We start from the raw sequence: 21,928 nt of genomic DNA, 5'->3' as shown, positions 1-21,928 counted from the left end.
TAATATGAGGTTATGCCGATTTAGTTATTTGCGCAATATAGGTTTTAAATTTAGCGTATTGCGATATTGATAAAACATACATCAACCATGAAAAAAACAATGAATTATGAAAAGTGTACCGGAGATCCTGTACTGTATATACTTACTAATATATGTAGGTATACTTTGATAATGAATCTGTTTCTATGGTATTGTTAGATATTAGGTACTATTCCATTAGTTCGTGACACGTGAGTTTTGTATTGTAAGAAAGTAAAACCGTATTTTTATTAAATTTCATCTATATATATATATATATATATATATATATATATATATATTAGCTATCTCGGTAATTAACAAAGAAAAATTCGGTTAGAAATAATTTTATAAATTTCATAATACATATTTTATCCTTGCTAATCCAATTAAGCTACCATTTACCAACATTACTATTAAGGAAAAAATTTGAGCGTCTAGTCAAACCTACTCACGAAAGATCACCTTGTTAGTAATGAATTATGAAAAGTGTACCGGAGATCCTGTACTGTATATACTTACTAATATATGTAGGTATACTTTGATAATCAATCTGTTTCTATGGTATTGTTAGATATTAGGTACTATTCCATTAGTTCGTGAGACGTGAGTTTTGTATTGTAAGAAAGTAAAACCGTATTTTTATTAAATTTCATCTATGAACGAGAAAAAACCTCGCTATTAAATTAAGAGTCACTGTTATTTTGGTGTTTTACAAAAAGTAGTTGTGTGTAGTTAAGCATTTATAATCTATATACCCGTAATGACTCTTTTTATCAATTTTTTCATAAATGCTGTTAAATGTTATAAATATGTATTACCTACACATATTTATAACATATTAGTGGTCTGCCCCGGCTTCGCCCGTCGTACATAGCCTTCCTCAATAAAGGGGCTATCTAACACTGAAAGAATTTTTCAAATCGTACCAGTAGTTACTGAGATTAGTGCGTTCAAACAAACAAACAAACAAACTCTTCATCTTTATAATATTAGTATAGATTTACAACGCTTCTTAAAAGTATTACCTCACTAATACGTCGGTACAAAAGGTATTTGATTAGGTATCTTTTATCAATTTAAAAGCAATAACAAATGGCATTGCAAAATAGTCTTCTTCGTGATGTGGATAAGATTGGTACTCCTTATCGGCTCTTTAACTCTTTCAGCGGCCGGTCCATCCCCAAACGCTGAATATGTTAAGGAGTTAATAAAAACAAATGCTTTTGATCAAAAAATTGTAGACGATTTATTGATAGATGCCCTTCTCGATGTGGTAAGTTTAATGAAAATTACAAATATGTAAAATAAAAAATGTTTTATCTTCGGATATTGAGCTTTTACTCCATTCATTTCCTTACAATTGGAAATGAATTGAGAACAGTTTACTGGGTCTACATGTTGTTATAACTTATTCATCAAAGTAGTAAGAAACACATATTTTTTGCTGCTTTTGCTTATATCTTAATAAAAATTCTTACGTAATGCGACATGGCCTTACACCATTTGAAAAAATAAATGTTTGCTGCTTAACTTCTGTCTCATGTTTGTTTATTTTTATAGCCTGCCCTTATAAGAAAATACAAGTACCCCTTGGAGGAACATTTTGTCATCACTCCGGATGGCTACATATTGGGAATGCATCGTATTCCTCGTGGTCGAGATAGGTATAATGTACCTGGAGACAGACCGGCTGTATTAGTGATGCATGGACTAACTAGTTCTTCCGCAGATTACGTCATTACGGGACCTGGAAACGCTTTGGGTAAGTTTTGTATTATCAAAAATATGTTTTGTATTATAAATTATTTTCCATTTATGATAATGTTATGTTTAATTGTATATGATTATTGAACTTCTTATGTCTAAAACCAGTAGAGTTACTATTGCGCTAAATCATACCATACTGGATTCAAATATCTCCTTTTTTTAGCTTATATTCTTGCGGAGGAAGGTTACGATGTATGGCTTGGAAATGCTCGGGGAAATTATTATTCTAGAAAACACTTATATTTAAATCCTAACGCGCTATTTAACTCTACGTTTTGGGAATTTTCTTGGGATGAAATAGGTAACTTCGATTTACCCGCGATGATTGACTACGTTCTCGCTGAAACTGGTAAATCGAAGCTCCACTACGTTGGAATGTCACAGGGAACTACGTCGTTCTTTGTTATGGGTTCACTGCGTCCTGATTACAATGATAAGATTATTTCTATGCATGCTTTAGCGCCCGTAGCTTACATGGAGCATAGCAAAAACCCATTATTTAATGTGTTAGCTCCTTATGCAACGGATATTGCGGTAATTATGATTTATTTCTACTACTTGTAGATCAGTATTTGGATCAACTTACAGGCTCTTTTTTTGAAAAAGAAGTAGTTTTTAGGAGTAGCGATTCATGTAACCGGGGTGTATAAAAATAATATAAGAATTGAATGAGGTGTCATTGGATGGGCCTTTAAAATGAAATAAAGGTTTCTAAATAGGTTAAAAATGTCATATAGTGTAGCTTCTTGGAAAATCTACCTACACCATAAATTTTATGTTATGTGATATTGCTATATTTAAATGTATGTGTATATTTAATGAAAATCCAAATTATCCTTTTTTCACACGACTAGGTTAGGTTTATACTTACTTATTGCATGTTTAGGTAATGTTCAAAACATTGGGTAGGTTTAATACTATTTAAACAATTATCAATGACTTCAAAAGACTAAATTATATTTAATTTCTAATTGTGTCATAAGATCACACGTAAATTTTTTACTGATTATTTGTTCCATAATTGTGTTTATTCCAAAAAGAACCATATTTATCTAATTAATTATATTAGTGATTTATTTAATTCAGATAATTTTAGGCATTGGCGTCATTGATTGGAGTCGGGGAAATATTGCCCAATAGTTTTCTATGGACCTTGGTAGGACAAAGTGTTTGCAAAGATGAGTCTAAATTACAATTCGTCTGTCAGCATGCCATATTCTTCATAGGAGGCAGGAGTGAAGACCAATTGAATTCGGTAAGTTTGTAAATAATTATTTTACCAATATGGTTTAATATAATTACCGTTAGTTGAAACCGTCACATAGTTATTACTAACTACTAAAGCTTACGTAGATATGTTATTTTAGACCCAAGTGTATGTTAACATTCTTTTTTGTTGTAATAAGAAATAAAAAAATAAAAAGAAATAAAATCCCAAATTAATAGAACTTACATTTGAATGTAAACCCTTTTATTAAATTTTTGTAATTCTCTATCATTAATTAGGTACCACGTATCGTATACGTAGAAATCGGAATTTCTTTAGAAAATCGATTATTTTATACGAATATTCTGATTGCATTTAAGTATTTATTAGTCTTATGAGTATTGGAGTAAGGTATTGTAAAGCTTTTCTTACAACATAGGTATCATTAATTTTATGTTTTTGTTTAGACATTATTGCCTGTTAAACTTGGTCATGTGCCAGCTGGGTGTGCAGTAAAGCAACTGGCACATTATGGTCAAAGTATAATAAGCGCAAAATTCCGGCGCTACGACCACGGTTGGTTGCAGAATCTACGAAAGTACGGGAGAATCGAGCCACCGAACTACGATTTGTCCAGGATAAATGCACCAGTGTTTCTACATTATTCCGAAGGGGATCCGTTGGCTGACGTTATTGATGTAGATAGATTGTACAAAGAACTTGGGGGACCAGTCGTCAGGATACGTGTTCCTTTAAAAACTTTCAGTCATATTGATTTTGTGTGGGGTATAAATGCTAAAGAATTGGTTTATGAGAAAATGATTAATATCATGAAGATGTTTGATAATAATTAGCCATATGTTCATAAAAAAGTGAGAAATGAGATGCTTGTTAAAGGGATTTTCTATTTTAAACATCAAAGCAAATAATTTGGTTGATTTTAAGTACATAGCTGCAGTAACAATTTTTATTAATTCCTTTGTACAACTTAGATTTGATACATGATAAAAATTAAAATATACAGAAAATAACTAATAAAAGTTGTGCATGCATGTTGTTTTTTTTCATATATATGGTTTCTGATTTGAAATGTCAATGAGATGACCTATATATCGTACTATAGTCTTTTTCAATAAACCAAGTAATGTAAGAGAGTCCACAAATGATTCATAATTACTTTTTTTTTTCGAAAATGAAAATGGCATTGAAATGAAGTCTAGATTTATTTTATACATTTCATTTAAACCTTCAATATAAATAAACACTAGTTTTGATCGAGCAAGCGCTGCCCAGGTTGATGTAGGACAAATATATCATAAAACATAGTCTTACAAATAAAACAAACTTGAACTAGAACAGGAAAAGAAGAGAAAAAATTATGTAGCATGTTTTGCTTAAATTTTTTGCCAGGCACCTCCAAAGAATTTCAAATCAATCGTTTTAATTTTACTATACCACTTCCTGAAAATCAAAATTAGTTATATTTCATGTAATTTGTTTCTAATAAACTTAATTTAACACACAAAGGTCTATCGATGAATTGATGATTGAAGAATGGTGATATTAACGTTAACATTCCGTTGATTTACATCTTTTTAGCAAAATTTAAGAAGCCTATATCTAGAATTACGGTAGACAATTATTATCATTTTTAATAATAAACAAAACCACCTTTAAATTGTCAGAACAACCACTAAATTTCAATGGAACCATGGGAGGCGATCCAGCTTACAAGTAAAAAAGGAATCATAAAAATCGGTTCACCTGTAAAAATATATGAATCTACAAAAAAAATACAGTCGAATTGATAACCTTCTTTTTTGATGTTGGTTGAACATTAAATATTAAATAGATAGTAATTGCATTGGTGCCACTAGTCAAATATTATATTTGTTGTAAAATTATCTATATAATTAAAATTTTAAAACTAAGTGGAAAAGACGCAGCTTCAATGTTTTTAACAAAGCTCCGAGACAGAAAAATCTTAACACTTTTTGCTGAGAAATAATTGACCATCTTGCTCTCTCAGTAATACGTCAACGTAAATAATAACTCTTATGTAACAAATAAATTTGCTCCTTTTACAATAACACATATTATCTCCTACGTCCTAATTTAGTGCCAATGATTTAAAAAAATACAAAAAGTGACAATTCCAAAACGTTTAATTTCAGCACGTGAGTGCCCATATACAAAAACGTAGCTATAAGTTTTTTTAATGACATAACGGGCAACTGAGCTGTGGCGGTTCGCCTGATGGTAAGCGATCACCACCGCCAATATAAATTCGCAGAGGTAGTTATATTACTTACTAAGACTTGCTTTCCGCAAGCTGTATTTCCGTCTGTCTGTCCGCCCGCCACCAGGCCTTATATTACCGGGATAGTTAGACATTTGAATTTTTTAGCGATGATGATTTCAGCTGCCAATCGTAAAAATTAAGGCTAACGAACGGTTCACTGGGTAATCAATTGGATGGGTGACCATTTCTTTTTGTAATTGCTCTTTAGCTTAGGTGTATAGAACATTCAGTGTTACTTGACCAATTTTTTGTAGCATAGCAGCGCTGAGCAGATAGTCATTTTGTAGTGATGACAGATATGTTCAGCATCTATTACCTACATTTTATTATCTTTCAATTAACTAATAATAATATTACGAGGTACTACAACAAATAATCCTTATCGTGACGTAAAATTGCATTTGTTTAAAACCCTGTTTTATCATAATCGCGTATCAAATCTAGTCTTATCTCACGTTAATATAAAATTAATTATTACATTTTTGTTAATGTCAAATAGGGATTATTTTAATAAATTAGAAATAGTGATTAGAATTAGTACCTAAAGCATTAAAAAAAACTTGGAAGTAGTAATATATATTATTTCATACGTCTCCGTATTACAAATCAAATGTTGATCAATTTCATTAAATCTATTATCATTACCTATACTACTTAATCGCGATGAAAAGTATCCAATCACCTAAGTCAGCTCACACCCTGCTTGCATACCAAATTTCATCCGTTCAGCAGTTTCAGCGTGATTGACGGACGAACATCTAAACAAACAAACATTCATTCATATCTATAATATTAGTATGATTACAATTAAAACGAAAATATTAGTGGTGTTAGCAATAAGCACAACTATCGCGACGAAATAGAAATGATAGATTAATGTTATATTGTCATTATGATAAACATATTTCTAGATTTCAAGATCTTTATAATAAAAGATTAGATATGACGCAGCTATGTTGTCAACACAATTTCACCGTAGATTACTAATCGACTTTATTTCTTCCAAATTAACAGTAGGTTTTATTGACATTGTAATATCCCAGGGACATTACAGTTACAACCCCATTTTTTAATATAATAACCCTATATTTTAAATAGCTACATAAAAGAGGTATTTCTCGCGTGATTATGTTGAGCTTGAAGCTCCAAATGTTTTGGATTGTAAGCAAATAAATAAACATTAAATTATTAATTTTGAAAACAAGGTTTTTGGTAAAAATATGCATTTCGACATTAAACTGAGTGACACCAACCACAGATAAATAGATAGACCACATACCATAGATAACCACAGATAATAGTTTAGAGAAAATTTGAAGAAGTCTCTCAAGCTGAGAGGGTTTTCGACATGGTTTCGAATCAGAATAGGTAAGCTATTCAGCGAAAACATTATATTTCAAAACTTCTAATAATTGCAATGTCCTTAAAAGTCGTGGAAATTATACTTTTAAGTTAAAAATGTTAGGGAACTTTTTCAAACAAAACTGCACATTCGCATGTTTCGCGTCATTCGTGTTAATAATGTCATCAGCAGATAATAATTAAATATTCGTTTTCTACATCACGTCCATATTGAAATATGATAAACACTTACAACGTAGACAGATAGATAATATTATCCATGAAATATATCTATATCTGTAAATAAAGGCATTTTTTTAATATGGGAGATTATCCGTAATATAGGAGTTTCAAGTTTCTTCTAATTTAATTTCTAATTTTTAATTTTTCGAATTTCTTCTAATTTAATTTCTAATTTTTAATTTTAACAAAGGCCGCGTTCCATCGATACAATATTGTAATCATTGAAATAATGTTTCGTATTGGTTGTGATGGTTCCTTATCATCTCAATAGATGGCGCGGGGTGCCCCTTAGGCACATGAAACCGAGAGAGTAGAAGAAATTCGATTACTGTGGCAGGATCACGGGTGGCCGAGAGGCTAGGCGTTGCTACGGTTAGGCAAGATACGCAGGTTCGAATCCTGCCTCGTGATCGAATTTTTTCTATTCTTTCAAAATTTCTCATTTATAAAGCATTTCAATGCTATAAAACTAAAAATTAAATTTGAAGAACTTGTCTAGTTCTTGTCTAGGCAAGAATAATTTATATTCTTATCAGTTCTGCGATAGGACAATAATTAATTTAATTAACTATAAAAAGTCGAGACTTCTTGATAAACTACTTACATAAGTCTTACGTTTGGTTATTATACGCTCTCCCACTCACGCCTTGTTATAAGCCGTATTGGGTTTATGTATAAATTATGGCTATAAATATTCGAGATTCTTTTATTCAAAGTCTATATATACAATTTATAATTTAATGTTCAATAAAAACGTGCAACCGTGGAACCTTAGCAATCAACCACATAATTGTTGACCAGTATCTATAATTTAGAACGCACAAATTTTGTCCATGATATGTCAAAATGATTGCACATAAACATTATCTGCTACACTATGTAATTTGTATATCAAAAACTATGCAGGAGTATTAATTTTTAATATATATAAACTAAATCATTCCGTAACAATGCATACATTTTATATTGATGTATAACAATCCAGAATGAAGCAGGTAATTCTAGGAGATGTTAACCTACCATACAAGTTCTCACTAGACAGAAATAAAAATAAGTTATTTTTTTGTATCAACGCTGACGAGTTTTCGGATCAAAGTTTTCATTCTGTAGTTTTAGATTTGGATACAGGCTTTGCAACTGTCATACCCAGTATTCGAAATGGTTTTGCAAGTGCTGTTAATAACGACACTAGTGTTGTTTATCTCGGAGGTAGTGATGGAATTTACAAGTACAACTATTCCATAGATGATATTGAAAAACCTGCATTACTCAGAGAGGTTGACGTCTTTGATATGCAATTCAAAAATAACTTGTACTTTGTTGATACAGCTAATTTGGATTTGTATAAGTTAAAAAACGAAAAAAAAGTATTTGTAACATCTATTGAAGAGTATGGGATACAGCATTTTACTTTCAATGGTGATGGGGAACTCATACTATCTAACTCTGTTGGGTTATATCATATGGGTAAAGAAGATTATGAGCCCGTTTGGTTTTCAAACTCAGTTGTAAATATTCGTGGTCTAGCTACTGATGTGATGGGAGTCCCGCATGTGATTGCTCAAGATGGAATATATTCGGTTGATCATAAGAATGAAGCAGTTATAAAAATATTGTCGCTGCAAGACGGTTATGGCCTTGATTTCGATAAAGATAATAATATAGTTTACAGTGATGGACGGACAGTGGTTCGGATTAAATAAATTATTGATAAAATCAAAAGTAATTATTAAAAAAATATAAAGTATTGAATTTTTTTTAACAACCTTAAACTTTATACCAAAAGAGCTTGAAATTCCTTTGTAAAGCATTCCTCAATATCAATATGCAAATGTACGTCTTACTTAAAAGAACAAAGTTTGAGATTTTCACAATTAAATAATGAATAAACAAATAACAAATTCTCAAAACACTTAAATAGTTATCAAGTCTATTAGTTTTTTTGTATTATAACACAAAAACGCACGTCAAGTAAGCAAAGCAATATTTGAAAGAATGATACGTAGTCATCAAAAACCTTGTATACGTAAGATTAATTACCAATATTATGATAAAACATTGATATGCATTGGTTTATCTTATTGTATTTTATATAAAAGACCGCCAAAAATTTAACTAAACACACTTAGCATTTATGTCCAAAATGCTACTGATATTTGCAGTATTTTGTGTTGTATCGTTGGCAGCGGCCGGCAGATCGCCTCATGCTGACTATGTAGAGGAATTAGTCAGACAAAATGCTTTCGGTGCCAGAATATCTGATAATATTCTCGAAGATGCTTCTCTTGATGTGGTAAGCAAAATAATCCAGGTTTTAAGAAATACTATATAAAACCAAGGATACCTTACTATATATTTTGATTACAATAACTAAATCCATAACGAATATTTAAATGAAAAGTATCCATGTGTATATCCAATACAAAAATGCATTTCTTTATTTTAGCCAGATTTAGTAAGAAAGTATAATTACCCACTGGAAGAACATTTCATTATGACACAAGATGGGTATATCTTAGGCCTTCACCGTATTCCACATGGACGCGATAGTAATAATGTACCTGGCAATAAGCCTGTTGTCTTTGTGATGCACGGCCTTTTAGGTTCCTCAGCTGACTGGGTACTAATGGGACCTGGAACAGCGCTAGGTTTGTGTTAAGATTAATCTTTCTAAAAAGTCCAATTATTGAAGGACATTTGTTATTGAAAAATAGAAAATGACATACTTATATTGTTTTGAATTTTCCAGCTTATATTCTCGCTGAGGAAGGTTTTGATGTGTGGCTAGGAAATGCACGTGGTAACTACTATTCAAGGCGCCATTTGTACCTAAATCCTGATGCTGAAAATGATAATAGTTTTTGGCGATTCTCCTTGGATGAAATCGGCAATTTAGATTTATCCGCATCTATTGATTATATACTACTTGCCACAGGCAGACGTGGTTTGCATTATGTTGGAATGTCACAGGGGACAACAGTTTACTTCATTATGGGTTCACTTCGACCAGACTATAGCGAAAAGATTTTATCTATGCATGCTTTGGCACCGGTCGCTTATCAAACGGAAAGCCGTGGTCCCTTGATGGATGCTCTAGCGCCAATAGCTGCGGATGCTGTGGTATGTAAAAATAAGAAAAAATAAAAAAAAAACAGGTAATTAACAATGACATAATTTTAATTGGCTGTTATGTTTTACAGTCTTGGGCAACTTTATTAGGTTTCGGCGAGATGTTCCCTAAAAGTGAGTTGTTAGCATGGGCTGGTCAAAACCTGTGTAGAGACGAAGCAGTATTCCAACCTATATGCAGTAGCATCTTCTTCCTAATAGGCGGCTGGAATATAGACCAACATAATGCGGTAATTACTTATATCCTTATAACTACTTCATTTATAAAACTATTTCGCTATCTAATTCAATTAATCATAATATAGGTAAATGATATCATAAGTAGAATTCAAGAACAAATCTTAATACTCGTAAATAGTGCGCGTGCCAAAAGTCATTAAGAAATTATCATTCATAAACGTGTCATAGATAATTAGGCCCCATTTTATCTTATCACATATTGCAACTTTTGCAACATTGTCGAATAATATTTTTATCAGCAAGTAATGTAGTCAATGTAGCTATATGAAAATATAATATTATTAAAAATATTTTTACAGACCATGATACCAGTAATGTTGGCTCACACACCAGCAGGTGCGGGTTTAAGGCAATTTGCTCACTTTGCTCAAAACGTAGCGACCAAAAGTTTTCGTCGCTATGACCACGGGGTACTCCTTAACTTGGCAGCATACGGTACAGCCGTTCCGCCAAGCTATGATCTATCGAAAATCACGAATCCAGTATTCCTGCATTATTCAGAAGGCGATACTCGAGTTGCCCTGGTCGATGTTGATATTTTATATAACGAGTTGGGTGGTCCCAAAGAGAAAATTCTTGTATCGCAGAAAACATTCAGTCATATTGATTTTATGTGGGGAACGAACGCGAGGTATTACGTTTTCGATAGAGTAATAAGCGACATTAGAATAATTGAAAACTCAAATAAATAATGTTTAACCAAGTATTTTTTTTATTCTATGTATCTTACAAGCCATTCACAATTCAGGAACTTGATTCAAAAACAGAAACATAATAAAAAAAAATCTAATATAGAAATACTGTAGGTACTGATAGTAATATAAAACTATAGTGTTGTAGTCAACACGCCAATCTCAGGGACAACTGGGTCTATTTTAATAATTTCTGAACTTTCACAGTTGGATATCTTTATATTTATGTATCACGGCACTTTATAGGCTATGTATCACGGCTGAAGTCGGGCGGACCGCTTGTATCAAATAAATATCAATTCAACATTTATTACACACCTCTTTAAAATAACCACAAATTAGATATTTGTTGAGAAAAAAAATCCTTTGATTACTATTTCACTGTGTAGAAGCTGTACCAAATGTAGCAGTTGAGATAACTTGAGTTCATTGTTATTAAAATAATAGTGTAGTTAGACCAATAAATGTAGTATCAACGTTTTCAGATAACTAATATTATTGCCTCACTAACGAGCAAACTCGACGAGAACGCTCTATTGAGATTCTATTGATTGCGGACCACAATGTTAAATTATAACGACTCACTTCAGACTAAAATCGTTCATTTCCTGACTTGAAAATTATATTAAGATAGTGAAGAAATAATCTAAGTATATAAAAGATAAATTTATATAAAATTTTTCATAGTCATCATTTAGTTATCCGTTATATAAAATGCCATACCAGAATACCATATCACAAACAGTAGCTGGGAGGTAAAAACATAAAAGGATACTTACCTTCGTTTAAAAGCTTTTCGATAGCACTGATGTCGTATTGTTCTGTATTTCCCTGTCAATAAAATACACATTTGTTTCTTTATTGTTCTTTATTGGCCACAGCAAATGAAGAAAAATATTACTCTATACTTTAAAAGCTAGGAACATAATGATTATAGAACATTTATTTATTATACACCAACTACAATTGAATACAGATATTATATTGTTCATCTACAGGAAAATACATTTACAGAAGTAGGCATAGTATGCCACGGTTAACCACTTGTCTGTAACATCCTATAGACCATAGCACAACATTTATATTTTTTGCAATTTCACAAACAACATTCATTAGTATCGGTATCTATTTTATATTCTACATAATATATATCTCTGCCGTTAAAATTATACAGTTAATTTATTTTGCATTTTAAAGGAATTTATTTGCCCTCGCATCTATTCAGTTCCGCTGTTCAAGCGTTGCATCTAAAAATGGCATGAAAAATGCAATATATTAACTAACCAAGTAAAAAAGCACTTTTAAATACTGGTATAGTTAAGGGTAGTTAATATCCATGTTATATCTTTTATGAACTTCAATCTAAATGTTGAAATATGAAGATTTGTTCCATTACTATTCATAAATGAACTCTATAGGTGCGAGAGTTATTTTTAAATATAAAATAGCAAACTTTAAAAGCAACTGAAAGGAGCTCGGGCTGGACCGACTGTTGATAATTATTTAAGTTAATAATTTGTTATCTTTAAAAATAATTTTTGTAGAAAATAAAATAGGTAAATAATCTGAAAAATACATTTCTGTAATATAATTATATACTTATATTTTATATAATGTAAAAGATTTTTAGTAGATATAGCCTAATATTTAATTGACCTTTTGGTATGGTTTAGTTTAAATGTTTTTGGTAAAATAATAATTTAAATCTCTTATAAAATTATATTTCTAACAATAAGCTCGGCGATATGCTTTAAGAAATGGATATGAATATTATAATTTAAGGTACCTAAATACAAAACTGGACAAATATTTAGATACGGTATGCAAAAATATACAAATATCAAAAGCTAATTTTTAGAATTTCAATGCTTTTATCTTTATAAAACATTTTATGCAGGACTCTTGTTTCTATTGATAAATATTTTATATGCAATAGATGCATTACGGTTAAAAAAAAAATATTCTGCACTTGTATATCTGTATTTAAAATATCTGCATATTATTATCTAGTATTTGCTTCATGAGCATATTTTGAGCTGCAACGTTTTCAAGCTTCAAGTAGGTAGCCAGTAAAATAAAAATGAAATTTTTTTTGTATGAGCATAATTATCAAATATGTAGCCGCAAACCAAACAGAAGAAAAATTTAAGGTTAAATTATTTATACTTAAAATCACAAAATTCAATCCGTTATACAGTTACAACCGTGAATAATCTTAAAACAAGCCACATTGAAAATAGTACTACATAACACATATTATATATGTTCCACTTATTTAACTAAGCCATTTATAAACATCAATACAATTTATCTCTATTAATACACTTGTATACACTTAAAAATTTCACATCAATTTATAAAATATTGAATATCCATAATACAAATATCGATTAAAACTAACAATGAAAAATCAGTCGTCAAGACTAGGTATAGAATAAGATATGATAGGAAATCTTGAGACTGCTGAAGCTCATCTTAAAGCTTAGATAACGCGGCACAAAGGTGGGTTGAGAGCTGTGCAAAGGATTTCAGTTTAGTTGTGGATTAGTGAAGAAGCAGTCTGTGAATTTGTAAGGATGCCAGTCTTTTAGAAAACGTAATTTGCTCATAGTTTTCGTGCTCGAATTGAAATGTGTATTACTACGGTGGGTTCGACGCAGCGTAACAATTTAAACAACATAAATTAATTAAATACATACGATAAATGCGAAAAATAAACGATTTGGGTAGTTCTAGATATGCTTAGTTATGTTGTTTTTGAAAAAAGTACTTATTATTTGAAAGGTCCAGTAAAATGTAAGACTAAATATCTACGTGATGATTAAATAATTTAAAATCTTACACCATTGTTACGTTTGCGCCTTACATGCATTTACGGGTAAACTACAAAAATAATAGTTAACAACAAGTCTTAAAGTACTTGGTCGGGAGTTTCTAAGAATCTAACAACTAGGGACATAAGCTCCGAGAGTGCAGGCTATACACAAGTATATAAATTTTGAAAACCACATAATACGCATAATATTCTCTCATAAATAGAAGGATTACACAGTCTTTAGTACACATACAAATATATAAATATACTAATACTGATAAAATTTTAATCTTAGCGAGTACTTAATATATAGTGTAAAAGACAAACTTCTTTAAAATATATTTTAAATATATTGTCGAAATGTTTGAATGGACGTTGTGCACAAACAAAACATAAATCAAAGAACAGTTTAACATAGACATATATAGTAAAATAACTGTGTGATAAGGAAAAAGTGTATTTTATTCCGCGAATCGTAGCTTTTGTTTTTTCACGAAATCCAAAGCCAATTTATCCGTTGTTCGCGATTCCAGTATTTGTAAGATTGGATGGCCTGAAATATAAACATCATGTGAACTTTCGATTGTATAAGTTTTCTTTGACATCCACTGGAACGTGTTTCCGAAATAACCGTGAAAGCGCTGAAGGATGGGGAGTAGGGTTGAATAAGATGTCTAACCGTGTCACACGTACGTGCGCACATAACATTTCTATTTTGAGTATATCGACATATTGGTGGTGGACGCAGTAGTTTTTCAATAAATGCTTTCTATGCGAAATGAAATTGATTTATAAAATGTCGATGAGGCTTCTAGAAATATTTATTCAGTTCTCTAAAATACTTGCCCTCTCCTTATTTTTTATTACAATTACAGCAATTGTAAGAAAAAATATAGGAAATATAAAGTTTATACAAACTTAGCAAATTATAGGTATATTGATCTGAATCGGCCGTAACTGATATCATAAATTAATTACATTATAATTAATTTTCTTTTATCGAAAGCAGTATCTTTCATTTTAAATAATTTTAATTTCGAATCAGTTTGCCGATGTTTATCTTACAACAAATACAAAAAAGTCAAAATTAAATCTTGTATGAACAAATATTTAAAATATTTTTTAAATATTTGTTCATATTTTGAACAAACACTACTAACCCAAATTAAAAGAAAAAAAAACGGACAAATAGTAAGCTATGCTGTATACCGATTGTTCAGAGTGCTACGCGAATACAACTGTGTGTCTGAAAGCTGTATCTTTACAAATAAAATAACGTAATTTATTGCAATATTTCACATACCTAAGGTTAACATTTATAAAGAAATGATACATAAAGACAGGTCACTTAGTAATATCCCAACAAAAATATTGTAAAATCAAGATTCAAATCGATATCATATAATCAAATCAGACATATCGTTAAAGGAGCGCAATAACAGTGGAAAGTTTTTGAATGCAACTTTATCACTTGACAAATTGTGTGCACAACACACACATGTCAAGTGACCCACAGAGTATACAGAATTACAGCATTTAGTCCGTTTTGATATTATTTAATTGTATGCGAAATACGAAAGCACGTTTACGTCTGGAATGTCAATCTAACAGTGAAAATACAACCATTAGATAGATTAACAATGATAAAAACAATGTAACAAATTTACTTCGCAAATATTTTCAAAAATATATACGTAGTTGCAGCTATGAAATAGAAAAAAGATAGCTAAAGGTTAATTTTGCACGTAGAGCTGAAATTATTGATGTGTAACTTTTTAAACGAGAAATATGTTTGTTTTTATATTCTGATTTCCATGTTTAGTATTGATTGAGCACCAAACAAGATAAAATTATATAATAATACTTAATATAAACACAATCTGGTAATAAATGAAACATGCATAGCTGAGAAGCTATTATAGTTCGCCGCGTTCTAATATTTTTAAAATGGTAAGTAGTAAATGGAAATAGTGTTCGTCTATCGTTTTTTCTATCAAGTATCGGTGTTTAAAAAAACACATTATTATAGTAACTTCTAGTATTATAAGTCCGCTAGTTTTTGCAACACACACATGGAAACAGAGATACACAACTGCGGCATAGAGAGCATACTCTTGCTCCAACTGTCGCATCTCACTTCGATCGTGTAGTGATATCTAGCTATATACTTGTGCCACAGAATAGCTACAACACGGTAACATTAACTAGACGCATCTCCGTAATGCGTGGGTCCGTCCCTCTCCCCCCGCATTCCTAAAGCTCACCCAGCAATTGTATTGAGCGTCATAAAGACCTCATCAATGCCAAGCGTCGAGCTAATATGACCAAGTTGTACATATCTTCGGCGAGCCACACTCACCTCGATCGTGCAGCTGCATGAGCGGCAGCTCGACGGGGCGCAGTGGATCGGGCGGCGCGTGCGAATGCACGCCGGGTGCGCGAGCGAGCGGCACGAACGCTTCACCCGCGAAATCGTCCGCTGTTAGTACGTCGCGGTCCCACACGGACAGCGCGAGCGTCGCTTGCGGCGAGCGACAGGATTCCAACGACACGCTGAACTCGAAACACTCGTCCCACACTGGGTTTAGTGTTTTCTGTTGGTAAACAATGGTGTTAAAACTTGAAATGTTTTTTTTTAATTTTTAAAATAGATTTCAAGTTTCTTAGTTCTTCTACAAACTAGATATAATATCTACCACAAGTTTCGCAACAAAATATTATGTATGAGGTTTTTTTTTTTTATACTGACACACTTGATTTATGCGTAGGACAAAGAGGAAGGTTTCCATTGAAGAAAGCTTTCACAAAAGTTTATGGCAAAATTAGAAGATTTGAATAGAAATCGAAATCATATACTATAAACTATAAAGTAGGTGCTTGTCAACTCAAGAGCTCATTGAAATGTATATTGTAGATGCAGAATTGAAATTCAGTAGCTGTCGTACCTAGATGGACCTTAGAGAGCTGAGAGCTTTTCTTGCGAGAAGCCTATTTATACCTGTTAGATGTTTACTTATATATCTACAATTGGTGCAATTTGTTTTAATTAAAAAATCCTTTAAAGAATATATCCGTTTTTTTTTAAGTTGTTCAATATCTTGCCTACTATCCCTGTGCCTACTACTAATATTATGAATGCTAAAGTAACCTAGTATTTCCATCTGTCTATCTGTACGCCTTATCTTCACTGCTCTTATCAACCAAAGAATCGATTTAGATGAAATTTAGTATCAAGATAGCTTGTGGCCAAGCCAGGCCAGGAGAGAGGAAAGCTTATAGGATAAGTTTAATCCCGAAAATATTGCGAACTATGCGAGTTTTTCTTCACTACGCGGGCAAAGCTATAAATATATTATCAGGAAAAATATGGGGAACATAAGAGGCCGAAATAGAATCAAAAGAGGGCATCAATGTTAATTGAAATAAATGTTTATTCCTAAAGAGAAGTGTCTTTTATTTCCTGTGGCACTATTGCCGTTAATATTCATTTCAAGAATAACCTTATTATGGAGGTGCTTTTGCTTTATTTGTGATTTTATTTCAAGCTCCTCTAGAGAATATTAGCCTAGGTTAAACCTAATATTGTCCTATCACCATATAAAATTTTGTCAATATCTGTCCAATGGTTTTTCCGAGATTGGCGAACATACAAACAGACAAAAAGAAAAAATAAATATAATTGTCTTGGGATCTATAACATATCAATATTGCATAGCAATCACTTCTTTTAATATACAGAAATGGCCTAGTTACTGTGTTTTTAGTATGATATAATATTGTCTCAAATATTTTTATATCCAGTCTACTTTAATGCATTTAAAATTTCATTCGCAGTTTGGTGTGTTTTAATAAGGGAAGTTATGCTTTCAACTATATGGTAATTACATACTGTAACAAGAATTACTGTGAACTTGAGTAAGGAATATATGTTTGTGCATATATTTTCCGCCTGCAAGAAAGATAAAACTAAGTTTTACATAAATTTTATCTATCTATCCTCACTATTATCATAAATACGAAAGAATCTCTATTAGTATGTCTCTTCTTCGGTCTTTACAATCAAAATCTAAAATCTAACGGTTTATACAATCTCACAGTGAAACATATATATCTATGAATCAATATTCAAAAATTCTACGTCGCTTAGTTTGAAACGGTAATTCTAAAAATTATTAGTAAATCAGCACATACATACAGTATGAATATCAATGTATACACATGTTAATTATTGCTATCTTTACTCCAGTCTTTTACACTCTATATGTCACCGAGAAAACTAGCACTTACCTTTTGTACATTAGTGGTTTGTTCATGTGTTTTCGGGAAGAGTCTCTTGGGCAGAAGTTCGATCACAACGAAGGGGTCGCTTAATCCGTTCGGGTCGAGCGGGATCACGTCACGTGCTGACAGTATCTCTACGCATAGCGAGTCGTGATTGAAGTACACCCTGCAACAAAGTGGGGTCGATCACGTTTACGAACCTTATGGTTTTTGAACGATTAGAGGAAATCTGAAATAACACGGGTGATAGTTATTCATACACCCTTTCATAAAGGAGGGCTTGTACGTTTCATATGTCGCAGATTGATTTCATTATTCGAGAAAAAAACTAAATACCACGATTGACTAAAATGATAGTTACCACCACCAGCTTAAACTTGTTTAATATTATCAAAATTGTACAATATAATACAAATTGTTCATATTTCGTGTAACAGTTGGTACCCTAAAAAAATAAAAAAATGTTCAAAGGACAGATAATTAAAGTGAACATTGAGCAAAAAGGAAAATGATCTTGTTTGTTTTATTACTGTACTTGTTACATGTCGTTCGTGATTCCACTAAAAGCTTTTAACTTTAACGTCAATTGCTATTTGTCTGCGCTGAGCGCTCGTCGTATAATCCGGCGGATTGTAAGCTCCATTGTTCAGTATTAAAATGTTTCAAATTTTATTAAATTGGGATCTCTTTGTAGTAAAAAATGTAATACTTTTTTATTGTTTGAGAAGTGTCTAGTCCATATATACCAAAACGCCTGTCTCGGTGCACGCCATATATAATTGTTTTAGATGTGCAAAGTAAAAAAAAAATCAAATCTCAATCTGTCAAATCTCAATCTCTATCTGTCAAATGAAAAAAAAAAAAGAATTAAAACAAACGTTTAAATAATTAGATTTTTATAAAAATCCAGTTTACTAGAAATATTTTCGTCTTACCGTATTAAAATAGATCCATATGGTGACGGCATGGGAGTACGAGCTTGTTCGGCTAGACGGTCTTCCAGCCACAACTCCAGCAGTTCCTCAGTCGGAGCCTGGTGATATTGCATCCTTTGTTCAAGACGTTTCCATTCTGTGTTGTGCACTTCTGACATTGGAAGACCTAACAATAACATAAAATTGAAATAGATATAACATGGATTAAATTTACAGTTAAAAATACTTATATCTTAATCACATTCAGAGAAATGCTTTCATTTATGATCTAGAACTATAAAATTTAATTCCATTTTACACTTCTATGCACAGTTTTCATTTTGTTGCTAAAAGTCTGAATAAATTTCGCTTGTATAAGTGATCAAGCTGTGTGATGTTTTGTCGAGTATAATGAAATTCTATTCGTGACTCGACACTCGGGATTCACCCTTATTTGTAGTTGTAGTTGGAAGTTGGCCAACTCTCCGATAAACATCGCAATTATTTCGCATACAGATTAGACTAAGTTGACCTTAATTCAGAATTATTGTACCTTTTCCTTCGGCGTGGAAGAATTCGGCCAAAAGATCGAGTGCTTCTTTGAGTCTATGATGATATACTCTTGGTTTTTCGGCACCGCCGGAGTCCGCTTGGTTTGAAACTTCCTTTAATACAGCATTCCAACAGGCCGCTAATGATCTTGTAAAAGCTCGGGGCAACAGCCATGTATTCAGAGACGATAAATGTTGATCCAAGAACTCCAGGAGTGGCGTTATCGCCTAAATTTAAAAATAAAATTGTAATCGAGTTTTGTATTGTAAAGAATTAATAAATCAATCCTATTATAACAAGTTTAAAGTGTAGCAAATAAAAATTGTATTATTCTGTGGCTTTCCCACACATAAAGCATTGTGAAAAACTCATTAAAAATTGTGACAACTTTGGAAAAAGTTAAATTACCGCTTCAGAACTACGAGAATAGGGCACATGAATTCGAATTGTGCTTAAAAGGCACGTATTAAATGCAATACATCTGTGTGAAGCTGAACAAAGTCCAAAGTGGAACAAATTGCTGCACTGTCATAACAAAATTAGTTCGTAAAGTACTATTACTTTGTACAGTGTAAGATAAAGTCTCTCATAGAGCAAGCCTTTAGACTTCATAAAACTCCTTCGACTTCATAATAATTTAAGCTTCGAAATTGCGAGCTGCAAGCAGAATGTAGTATATAAACTATAAGTTGTATGTGTTTGGATAATAATTACGATGATTGCACTTATCATGGCTTAAGAAAGATACTAATATTATTTTGTTTTGATATGGATTATGTTTATTTTATATGACTCAACGAGGATTGTTAATGGATTGTTTATAGAATTATTTTTTGTTTTCAATTATTATTATAAAAATACTGACAATGTAGCTGGTCATGTATGGTGTTGCTTTTCATTGGTGGTATATATTGATTCGTAATGTTCACACTAAAGTATTTGTTAAAACTTAGTCATTTTATAAGCCTTTTTTGTTTTCCCAGTACTCGATTATTTCTGTTGCATGCGTATATCCGACAATACTAATAATTATAAATAATTATAATTTAAACGCTTCACACAAAAATTCTGTGAAATATGCAGATTAAACAAGATATTTTATTATACTCTATATTTTGTATCGTTACCTCTTGATGAAACTTTATTGAATTAAATAAAATATCAATTTTAAACCGAGTGTCCAGTCGAGGTTCGTCCTTTTTTCATAGGATGTATAACATTTTTCATGTCAGTGGTAACTCCATGTGATATGATATATGCGCAACCTTCTGAGAATCATCGTTTCCTTACCTGCTGTGTGGGCAGAGAGTCCGGAGACCAGGCGAGGTGGAAAACCGCCTTGCGCAGTGGCGGCCGCGCTCTTACCGCCAGCGGCACCGCCGCGCGCATCGAGCGACACTCCAGCGTGCCAAGCGCGCCGCGTACTAGCTGACGTGAGTTTTCGTCGTTGGCACTACCAGGGTATGAATACGTAAATGGTATAAAAAAAATATAAAGCAATGTAAAATATAATAATATATAAAAGTGGGTTATATTAAAATGATGAACGCAAGTATGATAACACATGAAGGTATTGTTATATATACTCTACAAGATTCAATGCTAAAAGAACCTCCTTAGAATCTATTAAAAGATTATTTAATGGGAATAATAAATTGATTCATAAAAGTATCATCAATATATTTATAACGTTCGTAGCTCTAATTCAAATTTATTTCACGATTAGCACATGGATTCTTATCAAATAAGTTAAATCTATGTTTGGCTTACATTTTTCTCTCTTTGTGTTTTTTTTGTTTCTAGCGCTCGTGCTGAGGAATTCTACTAACATAACATAGGGCATAACATAGGGCGTACACGTATTTACGAACATAAGATGTAGTAATTACTTTCAGACGAATTGTTGTTTAAATTATGCCACATGCCAAGGGTAGGTAACTTACCTAAAAGTGTTTTATGCAAACAGTGTACGTTACGAAAATCTCGGCTAAAACTTAATCGTTGAATTCATAACTTGTTGTAATTAACTTAAACTTTGTAGAAAAGCAGAAGTGTTAGTACACTCGTATATTATGTACAGTGTTTATACAATATGTACAACAATAAGATGCTTTATATTCAAAAGCTTAGTAACGCTGCGAGGTATAAACCACACGCTTAAGAAACTCTTCGATATTTTAGGTACTTTTGGTACATAAAGCGAAAAGCATCTTTATGTTCGATAGTACATTAAAATTAATGTACCTACGGATATTACTTGAGGATTTTTACATCGTTATATATTTCATTGATTATTATTAGAAAACATATCAAAGGATGTTGATATCATAACATTAATTACCTGCACGGATTAGAGTGATATCATCTTATCGCAATATCTTAGGTACGCACTAGCTTATTTTCTATTAGTACAAACAGTAAAAA

The 21,928-nt window shown here is 31.8% G+C and overlaps 3 protein-coding genes across 3 annotated transcripts in view; 2 read left to right on the top strand and 1 right to left on the bottom strand.

Moving 5' to 3' along the window:
* LOC119828213 overlaps positions 1 to 3,849 on the top strand; it is an 8,080-nt gene extending 4,231 nt beyond the window's left edge. Inside the window, exons 6-11 of the mRNA XM_038350315.1 lie at positions 615 to 624; positions 1,131 to 1,294; positions 1,582 to 1,783; positions 1,952 to 2,322; positions 2,885 to 3,043; positions 3,463 to 3,849. Of these exons, the coding sequence (XP_038206243.1) occupies positions 615 to 624; positions 1,131 to 1,294; positions 1,582 to 1,783; positions 1,952 to 2,322; positions 2,885 to 3,043; positions 3,463 to 3,849 (1,293 nt within the window). The remainder of the gene's footprint in view (positions 1 to 614; positions 625 to 1,130; positions 1,295 to 1,581; positions 1,784 to 1,951; positions 2,323 to 2,884; positions 3,044 to 3,462) is intronic.
* Positions 3,850 to 7,867: 4,018 nt separating this feature from the next.
* LOC119828212 (lipase 3-like) lies at positions 7,868 to 10,942 on the top strand. Its single transcript, XM_038350314.1, has 6 exons — positions 7,868 to 8,552; positions 9,044 to 9,174; positions 9,328 to 9,529; positions 9,631 to 10,001; positions 10,082 to 10,240; positions 10,550 to 10,942. The coding sequence occupies exons 1-6, from the start codon at positions 7,868 to 7,870 to the stop codon at positions 10,940 to 10,942; spliced, it is 1,941 nt and encodes a 646-aa protein (XP_038206242.1).
* Positions 10,943 to 14,057: 3,115 nt separating this feature from the next.
* The window catches only part of LOC119840721 (BAI1-associated protein 3), a 49,282-nt gene continuing 41,411 nt past the window's right edge, over positions 14,058 to 21,928 (bottom strand). The window contains exons 19-24 of the mRNA XM_038367434.1: positions 20,795 to 20,957; positions 19,506 to 19,731; positions 18,974 to 19,139; positions 18,045 to 18,204; positions 16,117 to 16,351; positions 14,058 to 14,310 (exon numbers count right to left, since the gene is read on the bottom strand). Of these exons, the coding sequence (XP_038223362.1) occupies positions 14,219 to 14,310; positions 16,117 to 16,351; positions 18,045 to 18,204; positions 18,974 to 19,139; positions 19,506 to 19,731; positions 20,795 to 20,957 (1,042 nt within the window). The 3' untranslated portion in view covers positions 14,058 to 14,218. The remainder of the gene's footprint in view (positions 14,311 to 16,116; positions 16,352 to 18,044; positions 18,205 to 18,973; positions 19,140 to 19,505; positions 19,732 to 20,794; positions 20,958 to 21,928) is intronic.

This window comes from Zerene cesonia, chromosome 7 (assembly GCF_012273895.1).
Source record: "Zerene cesonia ecotype Mississippi chromosome 7, Zerene_cesonia_1.1, whole genome shotgun sequence".
NCBI lineage: Eukaryota > Metazoa > Arthropoda > Insecta > Lepidoptera > Pieridae > Zerene > Zerene cesonia.
Note: the sequence above shows the minus strand (reverse complement) of the source record. Positions and strands in the feature narration are given on the sequence as shown.